The 14,205-nt window shown below is 45.3% G+C and overlaps 1 protein-coding gene across 1 annotated transcript in view; it reads left to right on the forward strand.

Annotated features, from left to right (window-relative positions):
* dnah9 (dynein, axonemal, heavy chain 9) overlaps positions 1-14,205 on the forward strand; it is a gene marked incomplete at its 5' end in the record, with an annotated part of 366,889 nt that overhangs the window by 18,892 nt on the left and 333,792 nt on the right. Inside the window, 14 exon segments of the mRNA XM_084323040.1 lie at positions 3,204-3,334; positions 4,984-5,195; positions 6,921-7,154; positions 8,397-8,564; positions 9,423-9,431; positions 9,433-9,504; positions 9,506-9,541; positions 9,780-9,800; positions 9,803-9,859; positions 9,862-9,934; positions 10,491-10,546; positions 10,548-10,606; positions 11,229-11,297; positions 11,538-11,589. Coding sequence (XP_084179166.1) covers positions 3,204-3,334; positions 4,984-5,195; positions 6,921-7,154; positions 8,397-8,564; positions 9,423-9,431; positions 9,433-9,504; positions 9,506-9,541; positions 9,780-9,800; positions 9,803-9,859; positions 9,862-9,934; positions 10,491-10,546; positions 10,548-10,606; positions 11,229-11,297; positions 11,538-11,589 — 1,249 coding nt within the window.

Here is a 14,205-nt window from a genome sequence, read left to right on the forward strand (position 1 = left end):
GGTCTTTTTCTGGTTGATGTAGAGACCAGTTCGCTTTGCATAATTGCTTAGCCGGTCAGACTTCTCCTGGAGGTGGCTACGAGTGGATGACATGACTGCCAGATCGTCTGCAAAGTCAAGGTCTTCCATAAAGGAGAACAGGGTCCATTGGATTCCACGGGGACGGTCTGATGTAGTTTGACGCATAACCTAGTCGATGGTAATCAGGAACAGAATAGGGGAGAGGATGCAGCATTGTCTTACTCCAGATTTAATGGGAAATTACTCTGTCAAGGTGTTATCAAGGATGACACTGCATTCAAAGTGTTCATAGAATTTTCCAATGATGTTGACCATTTTGGAAGGTATTTCATATGCCCTTAGGATCTTCCATAGGCTCTCACGATGAATACTGTCAAATGCCTTCTTAAAATCAATAAAGTTAATATACAACACAATACAGTAACACAATAATACACAAGACACCACAACACAATACAGTAACACAATAATACACAAGACACCACAGGACAATACTACAACAAACGACAACACAATCAGAAATAATAAAAATAATAATAAATACAGAGTATAAAAACATACAAAATATAAAAATTAAATGATATTATTACAGACACCACAAAAGACAATTCCTCCCCCACTCCCCCCACCCCAGGACCCCTCAGGACCAACATCCCAACCCTGCTTCGCCGCTAGATCATGGCTTTAACTTTCTTGGCCACTGAGACCCATAGTTCAATGCTGGGTTGTCCAACCCCAATCACACATGCAGTAGAGATCTCCATATAAATGACATCCAATAGTGTCAGAGACCAATTCATCGTTGTGAGTTTCTCAGGTTGTTTCCACCTCATGGCTATCAGTTTCTTGGCTGCAGTAACGCCCGCCAGAATGATTATTTTTTGCTGTATGGAGGCCGGCAATAGTGATAGATATTATCATTTAGGAGTAGTGTTGCTGCCGTAAGTGGAATTGTCAGGTTACATATGTTTGAAAGTTTAGTTGTTATAGATTTCCAAAAATGAGCTACTGGTGGGCAATCCCAAAACATGTGCATATAAGTGCCAGTGGCCCTCAGAGCGCACAAAGTGCACCGAGAGTCGGCCACCAACCCCATAGCAAACAGCTTCCTAGGCGTGAAATATGTCCTATGAATATAATTAAAATGTATTTGCTGGTGGGCGGTTAGGTGGCCGAGCGGAGATTGCGTTCGTCACCAGCCCCGGAGCTGAGCTGGATTTGCCTGTTCGAATCCAGCTCACAGCTCCGGGGTTGTCACCAGCTTGGCTGGCCGTCTGCACTGATACAATTGGCTGTATCAGAGGGTGGGAGAAGCTGGCGGGGTGGGTCCGGGTCGTTGTAAACAGCGACTCCTACAGTTCGGTCGGGGCGCCTGCTAAGCGCGGATTGGACGTGAGGGGGATAGTGTGGTCCTCCCACACGCTACGCCCTCTCAATGAGAATCCGCGCTGCCAGGTGATTGGCTGGACGTGTGTCGGAGGAAGCACGTGGTAGCCTCCACTCTCCCAGATGATCTGACTGTGGGGGGTAAGTGCGCAGCGACCAGGAAGGGACTGGGAATTGGCATACGACTAACATTGGGATGGGAGAAAATCGGAGGAAAAATGGAGGGGGAAAAAGACAAAAAAAAAAAAAAAAAAAATGTATTTGCTGGTGATTAGGGTTGCGTGAAGCTAATGTAACATTAGTCCAAATATCATCCCCATCAAACTCAGGGTCTAATTCTGGGATGTCCACTCGCCAGACTATATCTAATGATACGTTTTTATATGTGGATTTGATTAGGAGTGTATACAAATCGGAGAAAAACCCTCTTGAGGTTGTTCCTGATAAGCTTAATAAAAGGGTGTGGGTGTAGTGTTTGGGCCCGCGGAAACCCCATGCGCCTTAAGCGCCAATCTGAGTTGTAAGTAGAGGAAAAAGGACACACCGGGGAGATCATACAATTCTCTAAGGTCCTGAAACACGTGAAGGCCGGTTTTATCATATATACGTATCCCCCAGAGTGTGAACTCCTTTCCTTTCCCACTGAGGATTGTTAATGGGTTTATGCCCAACAAGTAGTTGTTGGTTATGAAATATTGGAGAGTCGAGGTGGGGCACTTGACAGCAAAAGACCTCTGTACTGTACATTACGCCATGTTTGAATCACATGGGATATGATAGGGCCATATCGTAATGGACATTTTGATATAGGGGTGTTGGAGTATACTACATATTTTTTATTTTTTTTATCAACTTTTTCTCCTCTTTTTCTATTTTTCTCCCATCCCAATTCTGCTGTGCCAATTCTCCCCTCCCCTGTCTTGAACGTTGCTCGCATATGCCCCCCACTGGCCGGTTGTAGGGAGGATAGAAGCTTTGCATCACGTGTTTCCTCCGATACACGAGGAGGCAGCCTGTCACATCTTTTCACCTGCCAGCGCGGACTCTCAGTGGCGAGGTGTAACGTGTGGGAGGCTCACACTACCCCCGCCATTTCCTCTCTCTGCTGTGCAGGCGCCCCAACCGACCTGTAGGAGTCGCTGTCCACAACGTCCAGATTACCACCCATCGACTTCCACCCGCTAACTCTGCCAATTGACGACTGGCCCAAGCCGGAGGCAACGCCGACAGCCGGAGTCGAACCCGGTGTCTCTTGCATTGGTGACAAGCGCAATGTCCGCTGCGCCACCCAGCCGCCCCGGAGTATACTACATATTGTAATCTTTCTTTATTGAATTCTTTATTGATGATCCTTTATTAATCCCCTTGGGGAAATTCAGGTGTCAAAGCAGCATGGGGGGATACATTTACATTTAGTTTTAGTCATTTAGCTGACGCTTTTATCCAAAGTGACTTACAAGTTCTGTACAACAGGTCATCAGGAAGGATACAACTCTATCAGCTGAGTAACAATATTCATCAAAGTGTTGCATGTTACAGTGTAGGTTAGTTTATTAGGACAAGTGCATGACAGTAAGGTTAGTTAGGGTTCGATTTTTTTTCTTCTTTTTTTTCAGATAATGGTTGGGGGGGGGGGGGGGGGGGGATACAGAGCTTCACAGTCCGATAATATACTATTGCCGAATGTAATTATGTTTTCTGCTACAGTAGCTACCTTCCCCCCAACACGCAAATTCCCTCTTGTTCATTCATACTGTAGCTACCTGTGACAGGAAGTTCTTATCTTCTCTCTGTAGGTATGCTGACCTGGAGTGCATCCATTCACAGCTCATCTCCTCCAAGGTGACCAAGATGGCGATGCTGTTGGAGACCACGGAGAGCAGCTATTACCCAGCTTTTATAAACATGCTGCAGGACGTCCTAGCAGGTGACAGCTGGCTTAGAATTAACCCTTGTGTGGCATTCGGCTCCGTGGGACCCGTTTTCAATGTTTACTAAAAGAGATGATACAATGATACAATGAATTATTTATTTCAACCTGAGACTCATTGGCCTCAGCAAGTTTTCTGTAAAGAACATGAGAAGAACACATTTTCATTGAGTGTTCGGGTCCCGAGGGCAATAAAAAGTGTGGAAATAAAATGAAACAAAAAGGTTCACTGTGTAGATACGCTTGTTCAATTTATGTTTGTTCAAGAAAAACCTGATTTATTCCAACCATGTCTTGATTATAATGGTTTCTTTTGACAGAAATCACGTTTTATCACAAAAACAAATAGCACTTTTATTGATAAATGTGATCTAGCAGAGGTACATGGCAAATCTTAACCATACATGCTGTCTATATTGCTTGTAATTGAGAACGTTTACATCTGTTGAGTATTTCTTACATTAATTGTTATGGTTGTATTGTTTTAAAATCACAATAATGTCGTCGGTCCACCAGATCCGTAAACATTGGGTGAGTAACAAAAACACCACAAGGGTTAAAATGACTCCAAAAATCACATATACCTTTGTGGCAATAGAGGTGTTAGTTCCACGTGTTAATTAGTGATTTATGAGACTCAAACCTCTGATTATTATATACTTATTTGTAGGAGTGGGAATCACCAGAGGTCCCACGATACAATATTATTACGATACTTCACAATATTGTAATATTGTGATATTGCAATATATTGCAATTTTATTTAAAAAAAAATAGCTAATTATATCCCCAATGGAAAACATCAACATCTGCAATAAAAATATATATCCATCATCTGATTTATCTAAGCTCATTTTATGGAAAGAGGATAGGTAGGTAAAATACTGCTTATTATTGTTTTTTCTTACTATGAAAATCATATATATTGTTTATTAACATGTTAGGAATGATAATTTAATTCTGAGTTAAATTATTTTAGTTTTTAGTAATAGCCCTTTTATGAATGTCAATTATAATGGACACCAAGACCATCTTTATGTATTTAATGACCAACATTGTGGCATTCTTTACAAAATAATTGAGGGAGACTGATATTTGGAGTTGTCAGATGATGAGAGATGAGGACTTTGTACCAGGGACAGAAGAGCATGAGGTGTACCAAATGCAAGATGTGTCTGCATTACCAAACAGAGAACATGTTCCAGGAGTATCACTGTTAAAATAGAAAATGCAAAGGAAGAAATGAAGCACAATGAAGAATGAAGAATTTATGTTAGCCAAATAACTAAATTACAATAATAGATATAGATAAAATATAATTTGTTCATATTTGTTAAAGAAATAAGTATTTATTTAATATTCTACAGCCAAGTGTGGTCGTCTTTTTACACGAAGGTGGTTTTGGTGTCCACTACCGTTTTTTTTTTATTTTTTTTTATTATTGTTAGGAAATCACATTTTTTTTTTTATTTTGAGCACACTTTTTTTCCTCGGTTCCCAGGAGGATATAATAATTCATATTGCAGTAAATGTATATACACCGTATGCAGTATATATGCTAAATATTGTGATATATCATAGATTTCCCCCCACCTCTACTTGTTTCTTTGTTGTATTTACTATTGTTCCGTTTTTGTCCGCAATAGCCTTGGAGGAGGCGAAGGACATCTGCACCTATCTGAGGCCCCTGGAGCGTCAGTTTGAGGAGGTGGAGAATGTAGAGTTCCCTGAGGTCAGAGGTCGGCTTGGCCCCCTGATGCACATGGTGTGTCTGGTGTGGGCCAACTCCAGATACTACAACACCCCTGTACGTCTCACCGTCCTGCTGCAGGAGACCTGCAACCTCCTCATCCAGCAGGTCAACAAGCCCCTCCTCTTCTTCTTCCTCTTTCATTGTAACAACTGTGTCAATTATTATCATTATTTTGAATCCTTCAAACAATGAACCAAATAAGTCAGTTTTGAAAAACATTTGAAAAGCCAATGTACTTGTGCATACTAAATACTACACAGTACAGTTGTACAGACATTCTGTGATATTTGGAATGTACATGTGATGCTTGACCCAAAAGTACACAACCTGTCTTTAATAATGAATGTATTTGTATACAGCGCTCCAACTTACAAGCTTTAGATAATGATATTTGAAATCACCACTTGTCTCAAAACCCAAAACTGATTTATATAGAAATGTTCTTCATCTGAAGCATTCTTATGCTGGGGACACACTGTACACAGGACATTGAAACGCCACAAAGCAATGGGAAGAGCAGCCAGTTTCTTTTCAGCGCCCATATTTGCAATCTTCAGCGATAGATTTGGCGTCTGGTATCTTTTCCATGAGCCACGAATGCCTCTACATGTGATTGGAGCAGAGGAGTAGTTATGTTGACTGGTGCAGAGAAAAAGCTTCTGGTGTGAACAGCCAGGCTCCTGCTCTGTTGGTGTGAACAGCCAGGCCCCTGCTCTTCTGGTGTGAACAGCCGGGCTCCTGCTCTTCTGGTGTGAACAGCCGGGCTCCTGCTCTGTTGGTGTGAACAGCCGGGCTCCTGCTCTTCTGGTGTGAACAGCCAGGCCCCTGCTCTTCTGGTGTGAACAGCCGGGCTCCTGCTCTTCTGGTGTGAACAGCCGGGCTCCTGCTCTGTTGGTGTGAACAGCCGGGCTCCTGCTCTTCTGGTGTGAACAGCCGGGCTCCTGCTCTTCTGGTGTGAACAGCCGGGCTCCTGCTCTTCTGGTGTGAACAGCCGGGCTCCTGCTCTGTTGGTGTGAACAGTCGGGCTCCTGCTCTGTTGGTGTGAACAGCCAGGCTCCTGCTCTTCTGGTGTGAACAGCCGGGCTCCTGCTCTGTTGGTGTGAACAGTCGGGCTCCTGCTCTGTTGGTGTGAACAGTCGGGCTCCTGCTCTGTTGGTGTGAACAGTCGGGCTCCTGCTCTTCTGGTGTGAACAGCCGGGCTCCTGCTCTTCTGGTGTGAACAGCCAGGCTCCTGCTCTGTTGGTGTGAACAGCCAGGCTCCTGCTCTTCTGGTGTGAACAGCCGGGCTCCTGCTCTTCTGGTGTGAACAGCCGGGCTCCTGCTCTTCTGGTGTGAACAGCCAGGCTCCTGCTCTGTTGGTGTGAACAGCCGGGCTCCTGCTCTTCTGGTGTGAACAGCCAGGCTCCTGCTCTTCTGGTGTGAACAGCCAGGCTCCTGCTCTGTTGGTGTGAACAGCCGGGCTCCTGCTCTGTTGGTGTGAACAGCCGGGCTCCTGCTCTTCTGGTGTGAACAGCCGGGCTCCTGCTCTGTTGGTGTGAACAGCCAGGCTCCTGCTCTGTTGGTGTGAACAGCCGGGCTCCTGCTCTGTTGGTGTGAACAGCCGGGCTCCTGCTCTGTTGGTGTGAACAGCCAGGCTCCTGCTCTTCTGGTGTGAACAGCCAGGCTCCTGCTCTGTTGGTGTGAACAGCCAGGCTCCTGCTCTATCCATAATTTCACGTCACGGCACATCGGCATCCTGTGTGTCTCTGGCGTTAGGGTCATATTTGTCAACTGAAAAACACGTGCCTGTCAGGATTCTAACTGGTATCCTTCCCTGCTCCCCGACGCCAGGCTCGAGCGTATCTGAGTCCAGAGGAGATTCTGAAGGAAGAGGTGTCGGGGAGCCTGGTGAAGGTCCAGACCTGCCTGGAGGTCCTCCGGCTCTTCAGGACCATCTATGAGGGGTGCAGAGCCAACCTGGGCCGGTACCAGAGGGATGGGAAGACGGTGAGGCCCTGGGACTTCTCCCCCAACATGGTCTTCTCTGGACTGGACCGCTTCACTGACAGAGTCACGGCTGTCGAGGTGAGTAGAGTCACAGACGGTACGGTAGGCCTACACCATGTATGTCATTATTTCCTGACCAGGAGCCCTATATATCTGGTATACAAAATGAATACACATTACATTTTGTACACATTTTTACATTTTATATAATTTGTAGGCCTACACATTACATTTTTACACACACACACACACACACACACACACACACACACACACACACACACACACACACACACACACACACACACACACACACACACACACACACACACACACACACACACACACACACACACACACACACACACACACACACACACACACACACACACACACACATATATATATATATATAGGATTCTTAATAGGACACCCTAAATATTCAGCACAACAATTGAATGAGGTTGGAGTGGGGTGGAATTTGGCAATGATCACGTGGTGCCACCATATACAGGTGCAGCTCAATAAATTAGAATTCGTGGAAAAGTCAATATATTTAGCTGTATTGATGCAGTAATTTGTGCAAAAGGAGCCCCAACCAAGTACTGAGTGAACATACATGAACATTTTGGGCTTTCATGAGCTGTAAACCATAATCATCAAAATTAAAACAAATAAAGGCTTGAAATATTTCACTTTGTGTGTAATGAATCTATAATCTATGAGTTTCACTTTTTGAATTGAATTACTGAAATGGCTGCGTTTTTTTTTTTTTTTTAATATAGCGCTTTTATCCAAAGCGCTTTACAATTTGTTCCTCACATTTGACCCATTCACTCACACATTCACACACCGACGGCGGAGGCAACCATGCAAGGTGCCAACCTGCTCATCGGGAGCAATTAGGGGTTAAGTGTCTTGCTCAAGGACACATCGACACGCTGCCCAGGAGGAGCGGGAATCGAACCGGGAACCTCCGGATTGCCAGACGACTGCTCTACCTCCTGAACCACTGTCGAAATGAAATAACTTTTCCACAATATTCTAATTCATTGAGCTGCACCTGTACATATACACACATGTAATAATAATACAGGAGATGGGGGCAGTTGCACAACTTACCTTCCACACCTCATACAGAATATTGAGTCTAATTTCCTTTAGACAACTATGTTCATTTTGTGAAGTCTATTATTATCGAAGACCATCTTTCCATCATAGCATCCATCCTCAAGTTGCACAATTGCTGTAACCCTCTCCATAGCTAAAACGGTATTAATATGACGGTGCATCCTGTTTCCCTTCTGTGTGTCCGTCCAGGGCATCCTGTTGACAGCAGTGGATCTGTTCAAACTGGAGAAGGTGGAGTTTGGAGGCGCCAGAGGCCAAGGCCTCAGCCAGCAGGTGCAGTGGCTCCACGAGGAGTTCCCTGACACGTACAAAGTCTTCACAGAGAAACCCTACGACTGCCTGGATGTCAACAATAGGGTATCAAAAAGCACATTGGCTTACTTTGTTGACTTTAAGCTCAGTAGATCCCTTTTTCTCACAAGTACCGCTCCTTGGCTTCAGGCTACAGCAGGACACCCCTGAATATGTCTAAATGGTGCGTCTGGGCAGTGTAGAGGTCTCATCTACCACCGCACAGACACCAATTCCCGGCAGCGGTCCGTCGTCCCTATAAACACAATTGGCAGTGTTTGCGGGTAGGAAGCCGATGGGGTATGAGTCCCTGGTCGTCGCAATAGCGACTCCTACTGGTCGGTGGGGCGCCGGTTCAGCAGGGAGGGGATCTTGGGGAGATATCGTGAACCTCCACACGCGTTTATGCTCTCCCGATGAAACTCCCTAACAGGTGAAAATAAGCGGCTAGCGACATTTCCCTGAAGCCAAGTATGACCACCATGTTGTACTTATAGCATGGCGGTTAGAGATTTTGTGAAGTGAATTGCAATTCTGCCAAATCCACTTTTTTCTACCACCATCCAGGTGGCTTAACCAAGACATCCCTGAAGTATAGCAAGAAAAGCAATTTACTTTGCTTGTACGACCCCAGTCAGTTCTCTGCTGAATCACTTTGACTCAGTCAGATGTGAAGAGGAATCTGCTGCACTGGCTCTTCTCTCTCTCTCTCTCTCTCTCTCTCTCTCTCTCTTCTCTCTCTCTCTCTCTCTTCTCTCTCTCTCTCTCTCTCTCTCTCTCTCTCTCTCTCTCTCTCTCTCTATCTCTCTCTCTCTCTCTCTCTCTCTCTCTTCTCTCTCTTCTCTCTCTCGTCTCTCTCTGCTGAGCTCTCCCTCTATTAGGTGTGTTGGTTGTCTCTGACTGGCTGACATGTCTGCCCTGCAGGTATTTGAAAGAGGATGTGAGAGGGTTCAGACTGAAAGTGGAGGACGCCGACCGACGACTAGGAGCTGTCTTCTGTCAGACCTTTCGACGACGCTCCAGGTCTGGAGCACGCCTTCAAGGTTCGGAACGATGCACACACACGCACGCACACGCACGGCACGCACGCACGCACGCACGCACGCACGCACGCACGCACGCACGCACGCACGCACACACACACACACACACACACACACACACACACACACACACACACACACACACACACACACACACAACACACACACACACACACACACACACACACACACATCTTCAACATAGACGTTAATGATGTTGCTACTCTGACATCCGCAGGTGTTGGACATGTTTGGCAGCCTCTGTTAGAGCGCCCCCTAGTGGCCGTAGATGCTCAGGACAGATACCCCGTCCTCGTCTCTCCATGTTTGACAGGGAGCTGGACTGTTGCAAACTCCTCTTCGACAAGCACATTCAAAGCGCGGTGGAGCTGGGTGAGATGCATGTCACTTCCTGCGCTCCATAGGTTCAAGTAGCCTAGTAGGCCGGAGGTTTGAGGAGCAGGCATTAGAATGTTGATTCACAGCACATCACAATGACAAAAGAGTTTAGTTTAGTTGATCAGTAAATAATCTTAACCTTTTTTTTCTTTTCCTTTTAATGCTGAATGAGCCATTAGTCATTACTGAATGATGATGATGAACTGGAAAATTAGATCCCTGGAACACTGTGAAGGTGAAATGATAATCACATTCGTGGCATCACAATAGTATTCACAATTGTGCTTTAGTCTTTAAAAAGCCACTGGATTGTAAAGGAACATGCCAACATTATTGGAAATGGAGAAGACGGTAAGCACATTTCCCATAATGTCGGCGTGAACCCTTTAAAGATTCAATGCATTGACATCACATCACTGAATTCTTCGAAATTTTGGAAACACAATTCTTCCGCATTTATTGATCAAATCAATCCTATAACTATTAGCTGACTAATCATTTCCTTAGATCATGACAGGGCTAATTCTGACTATGCTTGATACCTCTCCAGGTTATGCTCCAGTGAATAAAAACATGCCATCGGTAGCAGGGGGGCTGAGGTGGGCCCGAGCAGCTACAACAACGCATTGAGGCCCCCTTCTCCAAGTTCAGACACCTCTCCCACCCGTAAGCCCTCTCTCTGGTCTCCTAATCAGCCCCAGATTAAAGTGTGTTAGGGCTGCCTCCTCTTAGTCCATTTACCTGTTCTCAAGCACCACCCTCTTTTCTTGATCCTCCAATCACAATTGTTGCTTCCCTTGCTTTGTCTGAGGGAAGCAACAGTTGTGATTGGAGGATCAAGAAAACTGAGGCAGGGTTTGAGATAGGTAAATTACTCAGGTCTTTTTTTCATGCTGAATCAGTTATATCCTCAAAAATTACAAGTGCATCTTTAATAAGCTCCAGATTTGAATAGGTCTTCTGCATGTTTGCATGTGGGAAACACACTTTTACAGATTTGTCCTATGAATCAAATCAAATCAAAGGTATTTGTATAGCCCAAGATCACATGGAATAAGCCCCCATGGGCTGTACAAGTCTTCTTGTACAAGTCAAGAAGAAACATCACAATAGATCAAAAAACAAAAAACACCATAAAACCCAAATATGCATGAAATATGACTATATGTCGACTAATGAATTTCTTTAGTTGAGGACAGAGTGTATGTCGAAAATCTCTGGGTTGGGGGGGGGGGGTACTATTTGATATTCCTTGTACATGGTTGAGTACGTATGATCCATTATTTAGGTGCCTGGAGTCTGCAAAGGGAGAGAGAATGATCCAGAAATATGAAGAGATGATGCAACTACTCGCCAGGTGAGTCTTTCATATGTTGCCTAGACGACTAACACTGTAGTCAAAGAGAATAGAATCCTCAAAAACACAACGAGGCGGGGAAAAGAAAAAAAAACGGGACAACTTATTCCGCGTCCTGTTACATCATCCAAGAGAAAAACATGTACCGCACACACTCCCGTCCTCTCACTCTGAAATATCTCCCCCGCCGATTTCCTGCAACTCTGTTCTAACGGAGCAATTTGTGATTGTGTTAGCCAGAGTGTATTACATTTATGAAGCGCTCCCGGTGGACGACGCGGAGCTCCTGGATGTGATTTATGTCCTCATTATTGTAGCGCTGCTCTGCAGATTATTTTCACGGGACACACCAGTAATCCTAAAAGCTCTGTCTCCGTTCCCTGCTGCTGCCCTGTGAGAAAATGGCCCTTAAGACCACATCCAGCATCCAAAGCGGCGCCTCTCTCACAAGGAGAAATTGTCATCTAGTGGCGTCAGTGTTACTGGTTTGTATCTGCGTATGTGTGTGTGTGTACAGGTGTGTGATTAATATGCAGACATAAATCAATTATTATGCACTCTTGTTTGCATATAGGTATAATGTTGTGTGATAGAGAGAGCAATAGAAATATTGCCCCCCCTCGCTTTCCAACACACACACACACACGCACGCACGCACACACACACACACACACACACCGTTCTAAATCAAGATTAAGGGGTCTGAGTCTATCTGACAGCTCCCAGGTTCGAACGGAGCCGGGTCTAGTGTTTTCCCCCGAATATGTTTGAGTCTATCTGACAGCCAACCCGACACCAACCCCCCCCCCCCCCCCCCTCTCTGCCGTGTAACATTAAGACAAGCTATGAGAACTCTACATGGAGCTGACTTTTATTTTTATTATAAAACGTCCCTTGAATCCGAATAGTAACAAGCAACTTCGGGTAGAAGAAACATCTGTTTCAGACGCATTATCCGTGCTTATTATCCACGCTAGTACAGTACACACACACACACACACACACACACACACACACACACACACACACACACACACACACACACACACACACACACACACACACACACACACACACACACACACACACACACACACACACACACACACACACACACACACACACACACAGCACACATCACACACACACACACACACACACACACACACACACACACACACACACACACACACACACACACACACACACACACACACACACACACACACACACACACACACACACACACACACACACACACACACACACACACACACACACACACACACACACACACACACACACACCACACACACACACACACACACACACACACACACACACACACACACACACACACACACACACACACACACACACACACACACACGACACACACACACACACACACACACACACACACACACACACACACACACACACACACACACACACACACACACACACACACACACACACACACACACACACACACACACACACACACACACACACACACACACACACACACACACACACACACACACACACACACACACACACACACTCACACACACACACACACACACACACACACACACACACACACACACACACACACACACACACACACACACACACACACACACACACACACACACACACACACGCACACACACACACACACACACACACACACACACACACACACAACACCACACACACACACACACACACACACACACACACACACACACACACACACACACACACACACACACACACACACACACACACACACACACACACACACACACACACACACACACTACACACACAGCACACACACACACACACACACCACACACACACACACACACACACACACACACACACACTAAGGCGGTCCCCGAAGCCTGTTTTTGGATTCGAACTTCGTCAGGGTTTTTCGGACGGACGTTCGAACCTTCATTTTTAATTAAAAAAAAATCTTTTTTTAAATAATTTCTTATATATATTTTTTTATAAATATCCTCAAGACTAAATCCTCAATTTGAATAAAAGTGATTAATCTGATTAAATGCGTTTTTTTTATTAAATCAACTTAACCAGCCCCAGCCCAGGAGAAGCCCCAGCCCAACTAAATCAATTAAATCAACTTTCTTTAATGAATATAACTCAGTTTCTTTTAATACTATAATATTAGTGTAGCCTAATATTTATCTGCAACTGTGAAGAAAAACCCCATTGGTTTTAAACAGAATGAATGCCAACGTAACAAACGAAGGTTTCGACACGTTCGAAAGTTTGGGCTCAGCCCTAACACACACACACAGACACACACACACACACACACCACACACACCACACACACACACACGCACACACGCACGCACGCACGCACGCACGCACGCACGCACGCACGCACGCACGCACGCACGCACGCACGCACACACACACAGTCACACACACACGCACACATTATGTGATCCTTGCGCTTCACATGTCTAATATCACCCTGTTCACATTGTGTCCTGCCCCCAATCTATAGGATGATGAACACCGCCCGTCCTCTGCCCTCAATTTACTCCCATCAGAAAATTAGAGCCCCCCTTGTTATGCTGTAATAATCAGCGCTGCCGCTCCGTATAGTCTACATATTGCAGTTCGGGAGCAGCAGAATAGGCATCTTCAGTCATTACCCCAGACAAAACGCTGCGTGATTTATTGCCATGACCGAGGCGTTTGATTGCCTTCTGTGCCGCTGTGCCGCTATCGGGGAAATGAAGCTCGCGGTGGAAATCCAATAAGGAGCTGAAGAGCGCGCAGCTTCGCTAAAGTCCTCATCATAATCGGGGCCTATTTACAGATTGATATAGCTGTACGGATCCCTGACATAATGTCTGTT

This window comes from Notolepis coatsorum (assembly GCF_963971535.1).
Source record: "Notolepis coatsorum genome assembly, chromosome: 10".
NCBI classification, from domain to species: Eukaryota; Metazoa; Chordata; class Actinopteri; order Aulopiformes; family Paralepididae; genus Notolepis; species Notolepis coatsorum.